The sequence below is a fragment of the Schistocerca nitens genome, chromosome 2 (assembly GCF_023898315.1).
Source record: "Schistocerca nitens isolate TAMUIC-IGC-003100 chromosome 2, iqSchNite1.1, whole genome shotgun sequence".
Taxonomy (NCBI): domain Eukaryota; kingdom Metazoa; phylum Arthropoda; class Insecta; order Orthoptera; family Acrididae; genus Schistocerca; species Schistocerca nitens.
The window spans coordinates 104,447,007-104,463,634 of NC_064615.1; the positions used below are offsets into that span (position 1 = coordinate 104,447,007).

The 16,628-nt window shown below is 38.9% G+C and overlaps 1 protein-coding gene across 1 annotated transcript in view; it reads left to right on the forward strand.

Annotated features, from left to right (window-relative positions):
- LOC126235775 (organic cation transporter protein-like) overlaps positions 1-1,346 on the forward strand; it is a 162,096-nt gene extending 160,750 nt beyond the window's left edge. Inside the window, exons 10-11 of the mRNA XM_049944577.1 lie at positions 312-442; positions 519-1,346. Of these exons, the coding sequence (XP_049800534.1) occupies positions 312-442; positions 519-615 (228 nt within the window). The 3' untranslated portion in view covers positions 616-1,346. The remainder of the gene's footprint in view (positions 1-311; positions 443-518) is intronic.
- The last annotated feature ends 15,282 nt before the right edge of the window (positions 1,347-16,628 follow it).

A 16,628-nucleotide genomic window follows, 5' to 3' on the forward strand; every position in this document is an offset into this window, starting at 1 on the left:
ATAATAAGGTTCGCTGAAAGTGTGATATAATAGTCACCCCTATTAATGTTTATATGAGACAGAATGTAAAATTACCCTTGTGCAGGTTGAGGGATGTGTTTTATGACATCTTGTCACGAATCTGCACCATGCTGCCGTTTTCATATACATAAGTATTATGAGAACGACATTCAGTTTTAATCAGTATAAATTAAAATTAAAAAAAAATCCTTCACATCACAGAATAAGGCTACAGCTAAACATTGACATACCATTCTGAACGATGTTTGCTTGTGTATAGTTCTAGTGTTTTGATATTAACTTTTTTTCAGGCCGTTTTTGGGAAAGCAGTGCCTTTAACAGTTTTCGGAGCCTTCGCGGTTCTGGGAGGACTCTTTGCCCTGATATTAACTGCATGTTCAGGCGACATTGATGGTGCTGGGACGGAAAGTGTGGAAGATAAGTGCGTAAATTCTGATCACAGTACTCATTGTATAAGAAAAATCGCAGTAAGGACAGTATTACAATCCTTGTTACAGGTCACAAGCAGCTGAAAATGGAAAAAAGAGAGCTAACAGAAGCGAAAAGGTGGAAGAAGGAAGTTATGGTACATATAGGAGACGAATGTCTACTTAAAGCCTCGCGCTATTGGAAAAGTTTTGCAGTGAGCTATATTATTGAGAAAAAGCAGTTCACGGAAGCAGCTTACGGCCGAAGTACTGCTTACGTGTCACGTGTAGAAAGATGAGACAAAGCCAACGAATGCACTCGCATTCTTCTGGTGGACAAATGTTGTGGAAAGAAAAATGATTATAGTTAACAACCTGTCTACAATGAGGTTGTTAGTGATAAGAGAAATGTATCGAGTTAGTAAGTAGGAAACATGCGACTGTGATATATTTATAATCTTTCTCTCGTTAAGAGTTTACGGAACAGAAATATAAAAAGGGGAAAAAGGAAAATCTATCAATGGCTACACAAACTACAAGTTTGCAGCCTCCTATTTCGTTTGTAGCGTTTTGTTCAACAAATGATGCGTGCTGGCTTTTAAAGCGAGAACATGCATGCCATACGTGCTATTGTTTTAGATTACAGTTTCTATATGCACCTTATGAATCTCGATACAAATTGTCAGTTTTCTGAATCTATGACAGTCTTATGAAGACGTGTTTATCAACTACTGAAGGGTAACGTAACAATGCGACCGATAAATTACGAGGGTTGGAACTTTAATAGTGGCAACTATTTATTTACAGCTCGTACAAAATAGATACGTGTTTCAAAGTTTTATTGACCTTCAAAGTGGTCACCAGCATTGTGTATAACCCGTTTCCAGCGATGTGGAAGTCGTAGGATACTGTTAGCAGTGCCAGTTCTGTTGACAGTTCGAGCGGCGCGGTCTATTGCCCGACGAATTTGTAGCTGTTCTGAAGCGGATGCCGTGAAGTGTTTCATTCAGTTTAGAAATCGAGTTGAACTCACGAGGGCTTAAGTCAGGGGAGTGCAGTAGCTGGTATAGCACCCAGCAGACACATCAGTCAAAACAAATCAGTAACAGCTTGCACTGTACGTGCTTGAGCATTGTCCTGCAAAATGATGGTCAGGTCCTGCAGAAAGTGTTATCACTTTTGTCTCTAAGCTGGTCGTAGGTTGTGTTCCAAAAAAAAATGAACAACATAGAGACAGAGGTGAAGTACCTTCTGCAGGACCTGACCATCATTTTCAGGACAATTCTCAAGCACGTACAGTGCAAGCTGTTACCGATTTGTTTGCCGCGCGGGATTAGCCGAGCGGTCTGAGGCGCTGCAGTCATGGAGTGTGCGGCTGGTCCAGGCGGAGGTTCGAGTCCTCCCTCGGGCATGGGTGTGTGTGTTTGTCCTTAGGATAATTTAGGTTAAGTAGTGTGTAAGCTTAGGGACTGATGACCTTAGCAGTTAAGTCCCGTAAGATTTCACACACATTTGAACATTTGAATTTGATTTGTTTGACTGATGAGGCTGCTAAGTGCTATACCACCTACTGCACTCCCCTGACTTAAGCCATCGTAAGTTGAACTCGATTTCTAAACTGAATGAACACTTCACGGCATTCGCTCCAGAACAGCTACAAATTCGTGGAGCAATAGACCGCGTCACTCGAACTGTCAACACAACTGGCACCTCTAAGAGTATCCTATGACTTCCACATCGCTGGCAATGGGTTATTCACAATGCTGGTGACCACTTTGAAGGTCAGTAAAACTTTGAAACACGTATCTGTTTTGTACGAGCTGTAAATAAATAGTTGCCACTATTAAAGTTGCAACTCTCGTATTTGTTCTACAAATGGGAAAGTGGAATGTCACTAGTCAAACAACTCTTCCTTCTTTCCGAAGAAACACTAGATAAGAAGTCTGTTGTTGATAAAAACTTTACACGAATGATGTACGACAGTAGTAAATTAAAAATAAATAGCAAAATCAATGGTCTGACATGACACTTTATTCATAGCCGAGTTGCGCACATCTGATAAGTCACAGGTTCATACAACTAGAGACAGAATGTACGGCAAATAGTCTATTTCTATAATAGTCGTAGGATCATACGATTAGAGACAAAATGTATGGCACAACTGCCTATCTCTGCAGCTACACTGTATTCCTTCTGTCGTACATAAAGAGCTTCACAGAAACGTAGGAGATAATGTTCTCCTCCCGCTTCACATGTTGCGAGTGCTCAAGGTCTGTTGCAGGTAAGACAGAGAAGATTGGATTACATGCTATCATATACCATACATGCTCAATGGATGACAAGTCGATGATCGTGATGGCAAGTCAGGTGACCAACATCTTATATGGTGCGTTGAGCCATCCGAGATGTTTGTATATAGGCGTTACCATACTGAAAGAGCACATCTCTGTCACGTTGTTCAGGTTCAAGACTTTGGGCTAGATAATCTCAAACACTGTTGTGTGTTCCAACAAACACTCGAGATCATTGTAGGCTATGGCTGAAGTTGGTCCTGTGTGCCACGGTCAAATGCACTCCAATAGTTTCCGCTCTCCTAGGTATAATCTGTTCTCATTACTAAGCACAGGCTGCGCATCATTCACCCGACACTCTGCATCTTCCACTACTTCATCGGACGCTTTCTGTACAGTGAGGTGACAGACCGACGAACCACACCATTACTCGTAGCCCAACTTCCAAAAACTGTTCTTGACACACTAGGTGCAACGCAGGTCATCACATGTGTTGCGGTCGTCACTGTTCTGATTTGTCGATAACCAGTTACCGGTGCGTTCCGCAACTCGAACGATGAGCAAGTACACCTTACGTGGAGCACCGGCATCAACATCGACGCACAGCTGACATCTTAGTCCAAAGTGTTGGGTAATACTTTGGATACTTCGGAAGGTTCACGCAGCCACCCCCTAACGCAGGTGATAACAAAGAGGTACGGCCAAGCTATGAGGGAACATTTTTCACACATAGAGGAATAAAAAGTATTGTATGGACACGGGTTCAGAAACGCTTTATTTCCATGTTAGAGCTAACTTTCTGCCTCTTTTCTTAATCACACCAATCATTGGAAACACAACTGGTGAATCATACTCAACAAACAGAAATGAAAAAGCTGTGCTGAATAATTCAAACATTGGTGGAGGGAGAGAAAATTTCAGTGACAAGAGAGCAATCATGAAGGGAGTCCCATATGGTTCAATTCTGGGTCCACTCCTACTCCTTATTATTGGGTGTCGAGAATCGTAACGAAATTGTGCAATCACGTCATCAACAAAGGTTGAAATGTCCCCTTAGAAAAATTATACATGACTGTGCTTAAACTGACACACAATATTTTTAGCACAAACAGCAATGACAAAAATTCAAATTGGCAAAGCAAGCAGCAGTAAAATAAATTAGCAGAGCAACTGCAATATTACAACTAATATAAGGCAATGTGCAGCAAACAATAAAAATAAATCAGTAGTAAAACTGGCTTAACAGAGTAATACAAAGTCAAATTCAGCAGCAGCAAATGAAATAAGTTATACCTAAACATGACAAAGCTCAAGCAGAAAAAATATTACACTTAAGACAACAATGCAGTTAAGGGAAATGTCTTTTTGTGCTCCTTCGGTTTTTTTTAAGTAGGTCATAAATTTTATTATTTACTGGATCTGTAGGCATAAAATATCTATATTAGTACATCTATAAAATTTTATTTTAACCAATGCTGCACTGCAGCTAGAAACTAGATATTAAACAAAATGAGCAATCTCTCAACTACAAAGACAATAGATATAAAATTTTTCTCATCATTTCATTAGACATTGTAGTAAATATCATAAATTAAGAGCTCCACAGTGTAATCATATGTTTTCAAGTTTGAGCGTGTCGTATTTGCGATGCTTTCGACAAAGAAATGTCAATAGCGAGGATAATGGCCTCTTTTTTTTGCACCTAATGGCTTTCTTTTGTCAGATGGCTACCTCTCAGCTGGGCGCCCAAAACGCATTACGTCAAGGTCACTTACCTTTCTTACTGAAATATTTACGACAGCAGTTTCCGCTACAGTGACAGTCTCATATAAAAATATTTTCGCAGGTTGAGAATTTGCTTTACAAATGTGTAGAAAATAAAATCCTATAAATATAACAGTGTCCAAATAATTTTCGACAGCATTGTAATACATTCACGCATGTACACACATTTCATAATTCTTAAAGTACGATTCTTGGTTTCCAACATCCTTTTCCACAAATCTGAGTCCCTAACCACTACTCACTGTTCCTTACCTTATTATACATATACATATTCGTCGAGACTTCTTCAATATTTCATCATAAGAAATATGTAGCATAATCAAATTCCTCATATAACATTAGCTTATTGATCGTAAACATACCTCAACAGCATAATACACATAGTCGTCGTAAAAATAACATCATAACACCTCAGTCAAATCTCAAAAACGTCGTAGCTTTCTGCAATAATGTCAAAACATAAAAAAAATTCTCTGCTCATTTCAATAGTGTCATCTACCTCAAGTGTACTTTAAAATCATGCTCCATTACCAAATACATCATTCAAAGCTCTCATAGTATCACAATGGTTCCGAAAAAATATGAACAGTTCACAAAGTACAGACAAAATACAATTTCATAAGTGTGAAGTTACCCAACTGTGTAATTGCGTAAACATGTGTCACTGATGTAGTAAAAAAAAATGTTTATCTCTCAGTTAAATGATCAGATAGCTGTGTAATTTGTGTGTTAGAGGAATATGGTACCGATGTGTAAAGTTGTATAAGCAAATACCATATTAGCTAGGGCTCCTTGTGCTTGCCACACACATGGTGCACAAAGTAAGCGTGTACCCTCCTGAGGATTAATGTAATTATACCCTCAGGTGCTACAGATTACAGCAATGGAATGAAATGTATCATGGAAAACTTTCTTTGTAATTCAAAAATCTTGAAAAATAAATGGCTTAAGTACAAAATTAATCTCTCAAATGCGTGTCCTGTAGCGCTAAATGTGCGTCTTGCTGTAAGACAATTCTGTGGAAGTGTCGTAGTTATCGTCCTCTGTAAGCAAAGTTCTGCTGAAGTCAATGTACTTACCTCATCATAAACGAAAGTGAAATGCTTTGCGTATGGATATCTTAGTTATTACGCTTACTGCCGTGATGATTAAAGTACTGTGCTGTAACGTATTGTTGTGGTACGGAAAAGGCAGTCTCATTGTAGCTATACCACAAAAGTTACTACTAAAACATGTATTACTTTCCAGAATAATACAGAAAAACTGTGTAGATATAAAACAGAAACACTGCAAAAGCAACATTGTATATTGTACTCATTAGTAGCGTTGTGATAAAATCGTGTAGCTGTCACATAAACTAACCACTGTGTCATCTGGTATCTCACTGAAAGTACTTTAAATCCAGAATGTATTTTCAAGTAAACCAAAATGTTGCATCAAAATCTCATTAGCAGTACCAGTATAAGTTCTAAGTATGTAAGCTTATAGTCATTACGTAATCGTGCAACTAACAAGCAATAATGTACACACACAATAACACTGTGACATCTGTTCACTATAACAATGCATTCGTAATTTCTGTTTAAATAAGTTCTCTTGGTTCTTGATTGGATATTTAACTTCAAACATTGTTGCATGGTTGCAGTTTCTAAGTCTGACAATGCATACTAGAAATGTGAAGTGAAAAGTTTTATGGCAAAGACAAAGTTAAAAAGCAGATTATCTCTCAATAAACGGTTTTACATGTGAAATGTGGTGTAAACCTTTACTCTTCGTAGTACGCAGAGTTTCAACTTCAACGCAATTATCATGTGGTATACGTCAGATTCTGTAAGGTCCATTGTAAACTAGAAAGAATTTGTGACTCAAGTGTTTCTTCTTATGTGACAATGAATGAGCTTTAATGAGAACTTTCTGACCAATATATAATTTCTTTGCATTTCCTTTACCGTGTAGTTTTCTCCTTTTGTCTGCTGCAGATTTTATATTTTTAAGAGCCAAGTCAATTATGTCTTTGTGTCGAAGTTTACGTGTTTTCGGGAAAGGTACAAGCTCTCTGATTCTGTTCGGTGGTTCTTCATTCTTCAGTACAAGAGTAGGTGGTAAAGCAGTGGAGTCATGAGGCATTTCATTCAGCACGTTTTGAAATAAGTGTAAATGTCTGTCCCAATGCTGATGCTTTCTGTGACAATAAAGTCTGCAAAGCTTATTGATTTCTTTCATAATCGGTTCAGTCGGGTTACAATGTGGTGAGTACAATGAAATAAAAACAGGTTTGATTTTATGATTCCGAAGCATGCGTGGCCAAACAGCAGATCTGAATTGCGGACCGTTGTCTGAAATTACCTTAGCAACGTGACCAAATTCACGTAAGAAATTTTTAACAAAGGTGTTAGATACAGACCGTCCAGTGGCTTTACGTAACGGAGTGAAAGAAACAAATTTTGAAGTAAGTTCAACAGCGACTAGAACGTACGAAAATCCATTCGATGTTCTGACAAGGGGTCCCAAGAGATCAACAGCAGCAAATTCTTTTAATTTAGAAGGAATAGTAGGAAACAACAGAGCACGATGTGAGATAGTAGATGGTTTCGCCTTTTGACAAAGTTTACAAATAGACAAGACTCTTCGAATTCTCTTTTCCATATTGTTAAAAAAACAAGTCGTTCGAAGAATATGATAACATTTTCGTGGACCAAAATGTGAGTAGCTGAAATGAATGTACCAAATGAGCTTATTAACAAAATCGTCTGGAATGCAAAGTACCCATAGTTTGTCATCAACAGTGCAGCGTTTGAAGAGTATGTTGTTTCTAACCAGGTAATAATGCCGAATCTGAGTGTGTGTCTTTTTCATGCCATTTACTTTTGATGTCTTTCCAAATCGGATCTTTATCTTGTTCATGAGCAACCTTTAAAGATGTGGTGATGAAGTTTTCAAAGGCGACTTTCTGAATGTAAAGAATACTGAAATTTTTCTCGAGGTTGCCTTCTGTGTTACTTTTCTCAAGCCCAGCCGGTGCACGTGACAGTGCGTCCGCAACAATGTTCTCCTTGCCGGGAATGTAGACTATTGTGAAGTGGAATTCTTGCAGAAACAATGCCCAACGTTTTAACCTGTCATGATTTAATTTTGAAGACATAAGAAATTGTAATGCACAATGATCACTGTATACTTTTACGTGCTTACCAGAAAGAAAGAAAGGGAATTTGTTAAATGCCCAAACAATAGCTAAAGCTTCTACAGTAACGGAATAATTTTTTTCAGATTTTGTTAGCACTCGGCTAGCAAAAGCAATGGTTTTCTGAACAGTGTCATTTTCAGTGGCTTCTTGAAATAAATGGGCACCAAGACCGACTTTAGAAGAATCCGTGCTAAGGCAGAAATCTTGTGACAGATCTGGATGAGCTAGTATTGACGCATTAAGTAGCGATTCTTTCAAAGAATTGAATTCCAACTGCTTGTTCGTCCCAGTTTCAAATAGTATTTTTTCCAGTGAGAGAACAAAGTTTTGGTGTAACTAGAATTTGCATATTCAGAAAACGACGGTAAAAATTTACGAGACCCAGAAAACTGTGGACTTGTTTTTTGTGTGGATGGAACTGGAATGGCTCTGATTGCTTCTAACTTTTCAGGATCCGGCTGAATGCCTTCAGAAGAAATAATATGCCCCAAAAACTTCACCTTTGTCCTACCGAATTCAGACTTTTCCAAGTTAACTGTAATTCCAGATTCTGCAAAAATACGTAACAAACCGTTGAGGATGCGATTGTGTTGTTCCCATGAAGCTTCTGCTATTAGAATATCGTCCACATATAAGGTGATGTGACGTTTTAAGAACTCAGGTAATATGGAATTTAGCCCGGGAATGAATGCTGCCGAAGAAATGTTCAAACCAAAAGGAAGTTTCCGAAACTGATAACAAACGCCGCAACAAAGGAAAGCTGTGTATTTTCTACATTCTGGATGAAGTTCGATCTGATAAAAGCTGGATCTGAGATCAATAGAAGACAACACTTTTACACCATTAACATTTTTGAAGAAGTTCTTCCAACGTTTGCGGCCTGTCTGTTTCAGGAATGATGATAGTATTGATTTGTCTCGAATCTAAGACAAGCCTGATCGATCCATTTTTCTTCTCAACAACATGTAATGGATTGTTTTATGAGCTTACTGCAGGCTCAATAATACCCTCGTCAAGCATAGATTGTATTTCTGTTCTAACACGGTCCCTATAATGTACTGGAATTACATATGGTCTAACACAAAATTTAGTATGCTCACGAACACGAAAGTGGTATTGAAATCCCTTGATTGTTCCTGTTTTGTGAGTAAAAACTGTGGAATGTGCTTGTAAAATCTCAAAAAAGTCCTGCCTATCAGTGTCATTACAATTCTCAATAGTTTGAATTTTATTCTGAATTAACTCATTAGTTTCAAATATGCCGTCATTATCATCCCTGTCAGTACTTGCAGAGTGATTGTTAGTGTCTAGTTCCGTAGAAAATTCCGAACTGTTGTCTAACAGAAGGTAAAGCCGATTAATTTCCTCGTCATGGTTTGAGAGCCAATCTTCAAATTTCAAAGCTATTGACTTACCTTCTTTCTCTAAATTTATGTCAGAATCGTGAAAGTTTAAGATTGATTTGTATTCATTCAAAAAGTCTACTCCCAGTATAATTTCCGTCGACAATAATGGAACAATAAGAAAGTTCATAGAGAAGCTGTGGCTTTGACAAAAGAATTCTAAGTTGGTTTGTTAGCGTACATCTACACTTTTTCCAAAGATTGCACCTTGTAATTTAATCTTACGTAACGGAAGTGTGGGACAATCGTGCGATTTGTTGCATTTGCTAAAAGCTGTTCCACTAATTACTGAAATGGGACTGCCAGAGTCAAGTACTGCCGTAAATTTTACGTCATTTACAGTAATGTGAATCACAGGATATGCAATGTTGTTATGTTTTACGTCGTGTTCCTGGAGTAAGATGTCCCTAATGTCTTCCATTTTTACGTAATTACTAGCTACGGCAACTGCGTCGTCAGTTTCATAAGTACGTTTTGTGGCTGCCAGCGGTATGAGTCATTGCCTATTGTGTCTTTGTTGGCGCGCGTCGTTATTGGGATTTGGAGACCTAATTTCTACAAATTCACCTTGTCGAGAGGGCCCTGCTGTGTTTGAATCCCGCAATTCAGGTCTGTCGTTACGATCATATCGTCTGTCGTCATGTCGGTAGATTCCATAGTTTCTTTCTTGTCGGTCACGTGGTGGAGAATTTCTCCCTGAATCGTAACTGCGCGCTGGACCGTTGCATCTGAAGTTATTCTGTCTCCCTGGATAATAATTATTTTGGTTCTCATATTGTCTGTTTCTCTGATTGTCTCGGTGATAGTCATTACCGCAGAGAGGTGATCTTTCCCTGTAATTATTACTACTCTGCCAACGGTTGTCATACGGGTGGTGTCTGTTTTGGTCACGATTTGTGATGTGAGAATAGCCTTGTCGTGTCCAGTTATTATTTCTTTCATCGAGAAATTGCGACGGATGTGACCTGTAATTGTTGTGTTCCTGTTTTTGCGTTCCGTGATTGTCAGTGTCAATTTCTAATTCTTGTAAGAGTTCCTGAAAAGGTTCAATGTCGTCTTTGCAACGTCCTGCCAAAATAATATGTCGTAAATGTTCAGGTAATTTGATTAAGCAAATGCGGATGAGTTCTGAGGGGCTGTATGGGTTTGACAGGTACTGATTCTTGTGCAACATATCTTCAAAATATTTCACAAGACTGGAAAATTCGGATTGTTCGAAATGTTTCATCATTATGATGCTATGTTTTACTAGGTCTTGTGTAGCTTGAGACCAATATGCTGAGAGGAAGGCATGGTAAAATTCTCCTTCACTGTGACAATCGTGAATGACTGATCGCATTCTTACAGCTGATTCATTCTCTAAATAGCCACACATAAATTCTAATCTGTGCTCTAATGACCAGTTGGGAGGAAAACAATGAGAGAATTGATGGAACCACGCTTGTGGATGAATGTCGTTGCCAGAATTCTTAAATGTTTTAAATTTACGTGTAATAATGAACAGCTTATAGTCAAAGTCATCATGTTGGCGAGTCGCATATCGGTCATTGTTACGTCGTTTCGGCGGTTCCATTTCAAAATTCGGTGCACCTTCCCAATTTCTTTCATAATTTCCGAAATGCGCTGTGTTATTATTTTGTGGCTGTTCCGTATTTCTATGTCCCTCTTTCCGTATTGGGGCGCGAGTGTCCTCTGAAATACGTAATTCTTGTATTACCTGTGTCAGCTGATCTTGTACTTCCCGGATTTCTCTTTGGTGTTGCGTATTAATTTGATTCTGATTTTGTTTGAATTTCCTAATTTGTTTGCACTCTTCTGTGTCATTAAAGACTACCGGTTTTGTGTCATTCAGATTATCATCTACCTTCGTAGATAAATTATTTAGCTGATCCGAAAGTTCAACTACTTTCTCTGATAATGAACTAATTTCCTCCTTGTGTGTTTCTGAACCAATTTTCAGAGCATCTACTGTGTCCTTTAAGTTTTCCTGAGTTTTTGCAAGTTGCGTAACCAAATCGGTAGATGCAACTGAGTCAATTTTAGCTTGCAAGGTCTCATGATTTTCATGAACAATAGTTTGCAGTTCTTTTATGGCTGCTTCGTGATTCTGTAATGCATTTTCATGCCGCTAAAAAATAAGTTGAAAATGCTCACAAATTTGTGTTTTTACGTCATTACAGACTTTTTGACATTTCGATTCAATGTTATGTAACTCAGTAGTTAAATCTTCACGTGTCTGTTCAAGCGTGGTGCCGGCCGCTGGTGGCCGAGCGGTTCTGGCGCTACAGTCTGGAACCGCGCGACCGCTACGGTCGCAGGTTCGAATCCTGCCTCGGGCATGGATGTGTGTGTGTTGTCCTTAGGTTAGTTAGGTTTAAGTAGTTCTAAGTTCTAGGGGACTTATGACCTCAGCAGTTGAGTCCCATAGTGCTCAGAGCCATTTGAACCATTTTTTCAAGTGTGGTGTCTAACTTCCGAAGATTTTGTTCCATTGTGTCTAACTTTTGAAGCTTTTGCTGTGTTTGTCTCTGATTTTGTTCCATTGTGTCTAACTGTTGCTGTGTTTGTCTCTGGTGTTGTTCCATTGTGTCTAACTTTTGAAGATTTTGTTCCATTGTGTCTAACTTTTGAAGCTTTTGTCCCATTTGTTGCATTAATTGTAATAACAATGCACTGGTGTCTGAAACATGTTCTTCAGTGCTATTCGACAGTGAATTTGCACCGGCAACATTCACATTTTGAAAAGCAGACAATGTGTCTTGACTTATTTGAGAAAATGGTGAAGACCCAAAACCTGAATCTACAGTATTTGCGAGATTGTGTCCTGTTATTTCGGATTCCTGAGGCGAGCTATTTCCGACCGATCGATCGATAATGCTTCCCTGTTCACTAATTGTTCCACTGCCTACACCATTATTTGCAGCCCGCTCCATTTCCCTACGCAGAATTACCAAATTACTAGTTTGAACATTAGTTAATTCATTACACGGTGGCGCTAACACACTGCTTTCGTCTTCACTGTCATTTCTGTTTACTTTGGAGCCTAGTATTACGTTTTTCACACGCCATTATTGTCACAATATTTCACATGACAACACAGAAAAGCACAATTTGAAGAGCAAAAATAAGAAAACACATTAACATAGCACTGAAAATAATATCTAGTTAATCGCAAGCGCAGCTGCGAAATACTTGGTGCAAATCTACATGCATGCCACAACTGTTTTACTGTACAAGAATGAAAAACTACAACTACAAAGGAAATTCTCTCTACAATTACGCGCTAGCAATAAACAAATGCTGCACTAATTGCAGAAACTACAAGAAAAAAATCAGAAGATTCCAGTGAGGTATCCTGGCAGGGTCGCCATATGAAACGTCCCCTTAGAAAAATTATACATGACTGTGCTTAAACTGACACACAATATTTTTAGCGCAACACAATCTGACTTTCAAAAATCCCTACAAAAGAATGGCCCTGACTAACATTAACCTATACCTTTCACAAATCACTTACCTCACAAAAATCTTCGTTACTCGAACTACTGCAATACAGCGAGCGCCACTACTGCCAGCTAAATAAAAGATTCAAACTACGGAAGGCACTAAGTACTGATAGGCATAGTTACCAAATGAAAGATTCTAATAGAGAATAAACAATGTATTTACCTTAATAGTGTTGAAAAATCATAATATACATAGCAGTTCATGACATCCAGTCTTACAAATTTCAAAACTCCGCCATTTCTCTCCCCACATACACCACTGCTGGCGGCTCACCACCAACTGCGCAACGCTACGCGCTGTTCACATCCAGCTGCCGCTGCCCAACACTACAATGGCAGACAACAATGCAAACTAGCCACAGACTGTACACAGCACAGCCACTGATTCTCATAAAGAGCACTACGTAAAGTTGCCAATAAGAAAACATAAACAGCCTACTTACAAGGTCTTCTGTCAAAGTTTGGCCGGCAGTGTTGGTGACTGTTTGTTAGGGCCCCGTGCTCTTCCGTTCAGGCTCAACGGAGAAACTTGCCATGATTTCTTATAGAACACACTAGTTTCACTGTTAATGTTCGTGAGCTTTTAAATAACTGTTGGATGGAGGTGGACCAATTCCTTGGCCTTCACACTCTCCAGATCTAAATCCACTAGACTTTTATTTGTGGGGAGCATTTGAAAGCTGTGATGTACGGACCCCCGGTAGATGTACAGACTCTTCGTACGCGTATTGTGGAAGGCTGTGAAAAAAAAAAAAAAGAACTCAATTCTCTAGGTATACATCAGCTCACCAGGGATTCAATGCGATGGCAGGTTGATAGATGTATCCTTGCTAAAGGAGGGCATTTTGAACATTTCCATTTAGGAGTGTTTCATACTATACTAATGTGTTCTTTTCCTGTGAGTTTCCCATACTTAATGTGTTGAAGAGCTGAGGAAACTGAGATCTAACATAGAAATAAAGGGTTTCCGGACCAATAACGTGTTACATATTTCCTTTCTCTACGTGTTGTGAATGTTTCCTGAAAGTGAGGCCATACCTTTTTGTTACACTCTGTATATCGCTGAAATTCAGCTTATTGAACGAATTGTGCTCTTCGACATGTCGGCATGTCTGCGAAGTATACTAGTCCAATACGATGCCGGAAACAATAGACCACTCTTTCAGGACTTAGCGATGTAATACTGAGTTCGTTTTTCTCACTCCATCTATGGCGGTTTTATTGCACTCTGTCAGTAGATCCTGCAGACACTTCTACAACTACACTCCACCAGCCACCTTACGCTGTATGGGGGATGTTTCTCCAACATGTCTTTCGCGATGTTCAGTTTTCATCTCCCACTTGTGTAGAATAGTGTATAGTGCATACGTCAAAGTCACTGGACAAAGTTTACTCATTGTACAGGACAAAAAATAGCACAAGATATTATCAGTTTGGAATGTCATTGTAAGCCGTGAAAACTGAAACTGCCGAGATTCTCTTTGACGAATTGCACTAATCTTGGTGCAACGCTGTTGTAATCCATATATTCACATAATTGGTTTTCACGTAGATTTGGGTTATTGTGAATTATCAATTTGATCATTGCCATAGACCATGATCCCATAAACGATGAAATAAAGCGTTTTTTTATTGTGATCAAAGAAATAATAACTATGGTCCGCAACGTCTCATAGAACACGAAACGAATCGTCCACGTGACGACACAAAATCTGTTCATGTATATGATTAAGATCTCCTTCAGTATTACTTGCGTTATCCATTATGAAATAAAATTATTGTTGCAAACATTCTGGGTTCGCAGGAGAGCTTCTGTAGAGTTTGGAAGGTAGGAGACGAGGTACTGGCAGAAGTAAAGTTGTGAGGACGGGGCGTGAGTCGTGCTTGGGTAGCTCAGTTGGTAGAGCACTTGCCCGCGAAAGGCATACGTCCCGAGTTCGAGTCTCGGTCCGGCACACAGTTTTAATCTGCCTGGAAGTTTCATATCAGCGCACACTCCGCTGCAGAGTGAAAATCTCATTCTGGAAACTCTGGGTACAGTTTATCACAAACACAAAGGATACGAAAATAGATTATAAATTACACACTCTTGCTCCCCATTTCCCTGATATATGTATCAATTTCTTGATCACTGGATTACTGAGACATTTAACATCTAACCCTGGCATTACTGGCGCAGGTTGAACATTGAAGCTGAAATGAAGTGCAAATATCACTGGAAATTTGATCCACAAGTTAAGTTATTACAAAATTGTAAGAAAACGTACTAGGCGTTAGGCGAAGGTTGCTGTGATTAACAATGGTGTTTGGAGTACGGAACTGTTGCACGTCGTATATCTTCTCTCTGCTCCGAGCTGTAAACCAGCTCATCCAACAAGTGGCGTTAAGACACACACATAAATAAAACTTCATTTCGTACTAAATGGCGAATGGTATTGCTTAAAACCTTGAAGTGGTAGTATGGTACTTGGAAACTGGTCCACAGAGCGAAAAAAAAAGATCATTAGAAGTAACAGCACAGAATGATTACGGGAACGTCGTATTTTCTGCTGTCAGCATGTCTGAGTGGATTAATTTATGGTTAACGAAGACAAATAATTTTTTGTTTTCGTTCAGTCAGTCTTCGGAGATGTAGCCGGGACATAATTAATTGTTTTTACATCTATTTAGATGCAAAAGTTACACTCATTCTCAAGAGTCGACGACTAACAGCTGTGTGCGAGCATTTAATATGCTGGAAGAATTCAAGAATAACAAGTCTGCTACTCTCTTACACAATGGTGATTCATCTACATCTATAGGGATACTCGGGGAAATCACACTCAAGTGCCTGGCAGAGGGTTCATCGAACCACCTTCACAATAATTCTCCATTATTCCACTCTCGAGCAGCGAGTGGAAAAGACGAACACTATGTCTTTCCATGTGAGCTATGATTTCCCTTATTTTATTTATGGTGATCGTTTCTTCCTGTGTATTTCGGCATTAACAAATTATTTTCGCATTCGAAACAGAAAGTTGGTCATTGAAATTTCGTGAGAAGATTCCGCCGCAACTAGAAGCGCCTTTGTTTTAATGATGTCCACCCCAAATCCTGTATCATGTGCGTGACACGCTCCCCCCCCCTCTTTCTCAATAATACAAAACGTACTGTTCTTCTTTTAACTTTCTCGATGTACCCCGTTAATCCTGTCTGGTAAGTATCCCACACCGCGCAGCAGTATTCCAAAAGAGGACGGACATGTGTTGTCTAGGCAGTCTCTTTAGTATATCTGTTGCTTCTTCTGAGCGTTATGCCAATAAATCGCAGTCTTTCATTCGCCATCTCCACAACATTTTCCACGTGTTCTTTCCAATTTAAGTTGTTCATAATTGTAATTCCTAGGTATGCAGTTTAAATTAGGTCCTTTATATTTGACTGATTTAACTTGTAACCATAATTTAACTGATTCCTTTTAGCAGTCATGTGGATGACCTCATACTTATCGTTACTTAGGGTCAATTGCCAAGTTTCGCACCTTACAGTTATATTTTACTTTTAGTTTTGCAATTTTTTTGATCTTCTCATGACTTTACTAGTATATAAACGACAACATCATCTGCAAACAACATAAGACAGCTGCTCAGATTGTCTCCTAAATCTTTTATATAGATAAGAAACAACAGGGGGCCTATAACACTACCTTCTGGAACGCCAGAAATCACTTCTGTTTTACTCGATGACTTTCCGTCAGTTTCTACGAACTGTGACCTCTTCCTGTCTAAACTATTTATCGTCTATGTTTCACTTCCATACATGGCTACACTCCATACAAATACTTTCAGAAACGACTTCATGACACTTAAATCAATACTCGATGTTAACAAATTTCTCTTCTTCAGAAACGCTTTCCTTGCCATTGCCAGTCTACATTTTATATCCTCTCTACTTCGACCATCATCAGTTATTTTGCTCCGCAAATAGCTAAACTCCTTTAGTACTTTAAGTGTCTCTTTTCCTAATCTAATTCCCTCGGCATCACCCGACTTAAT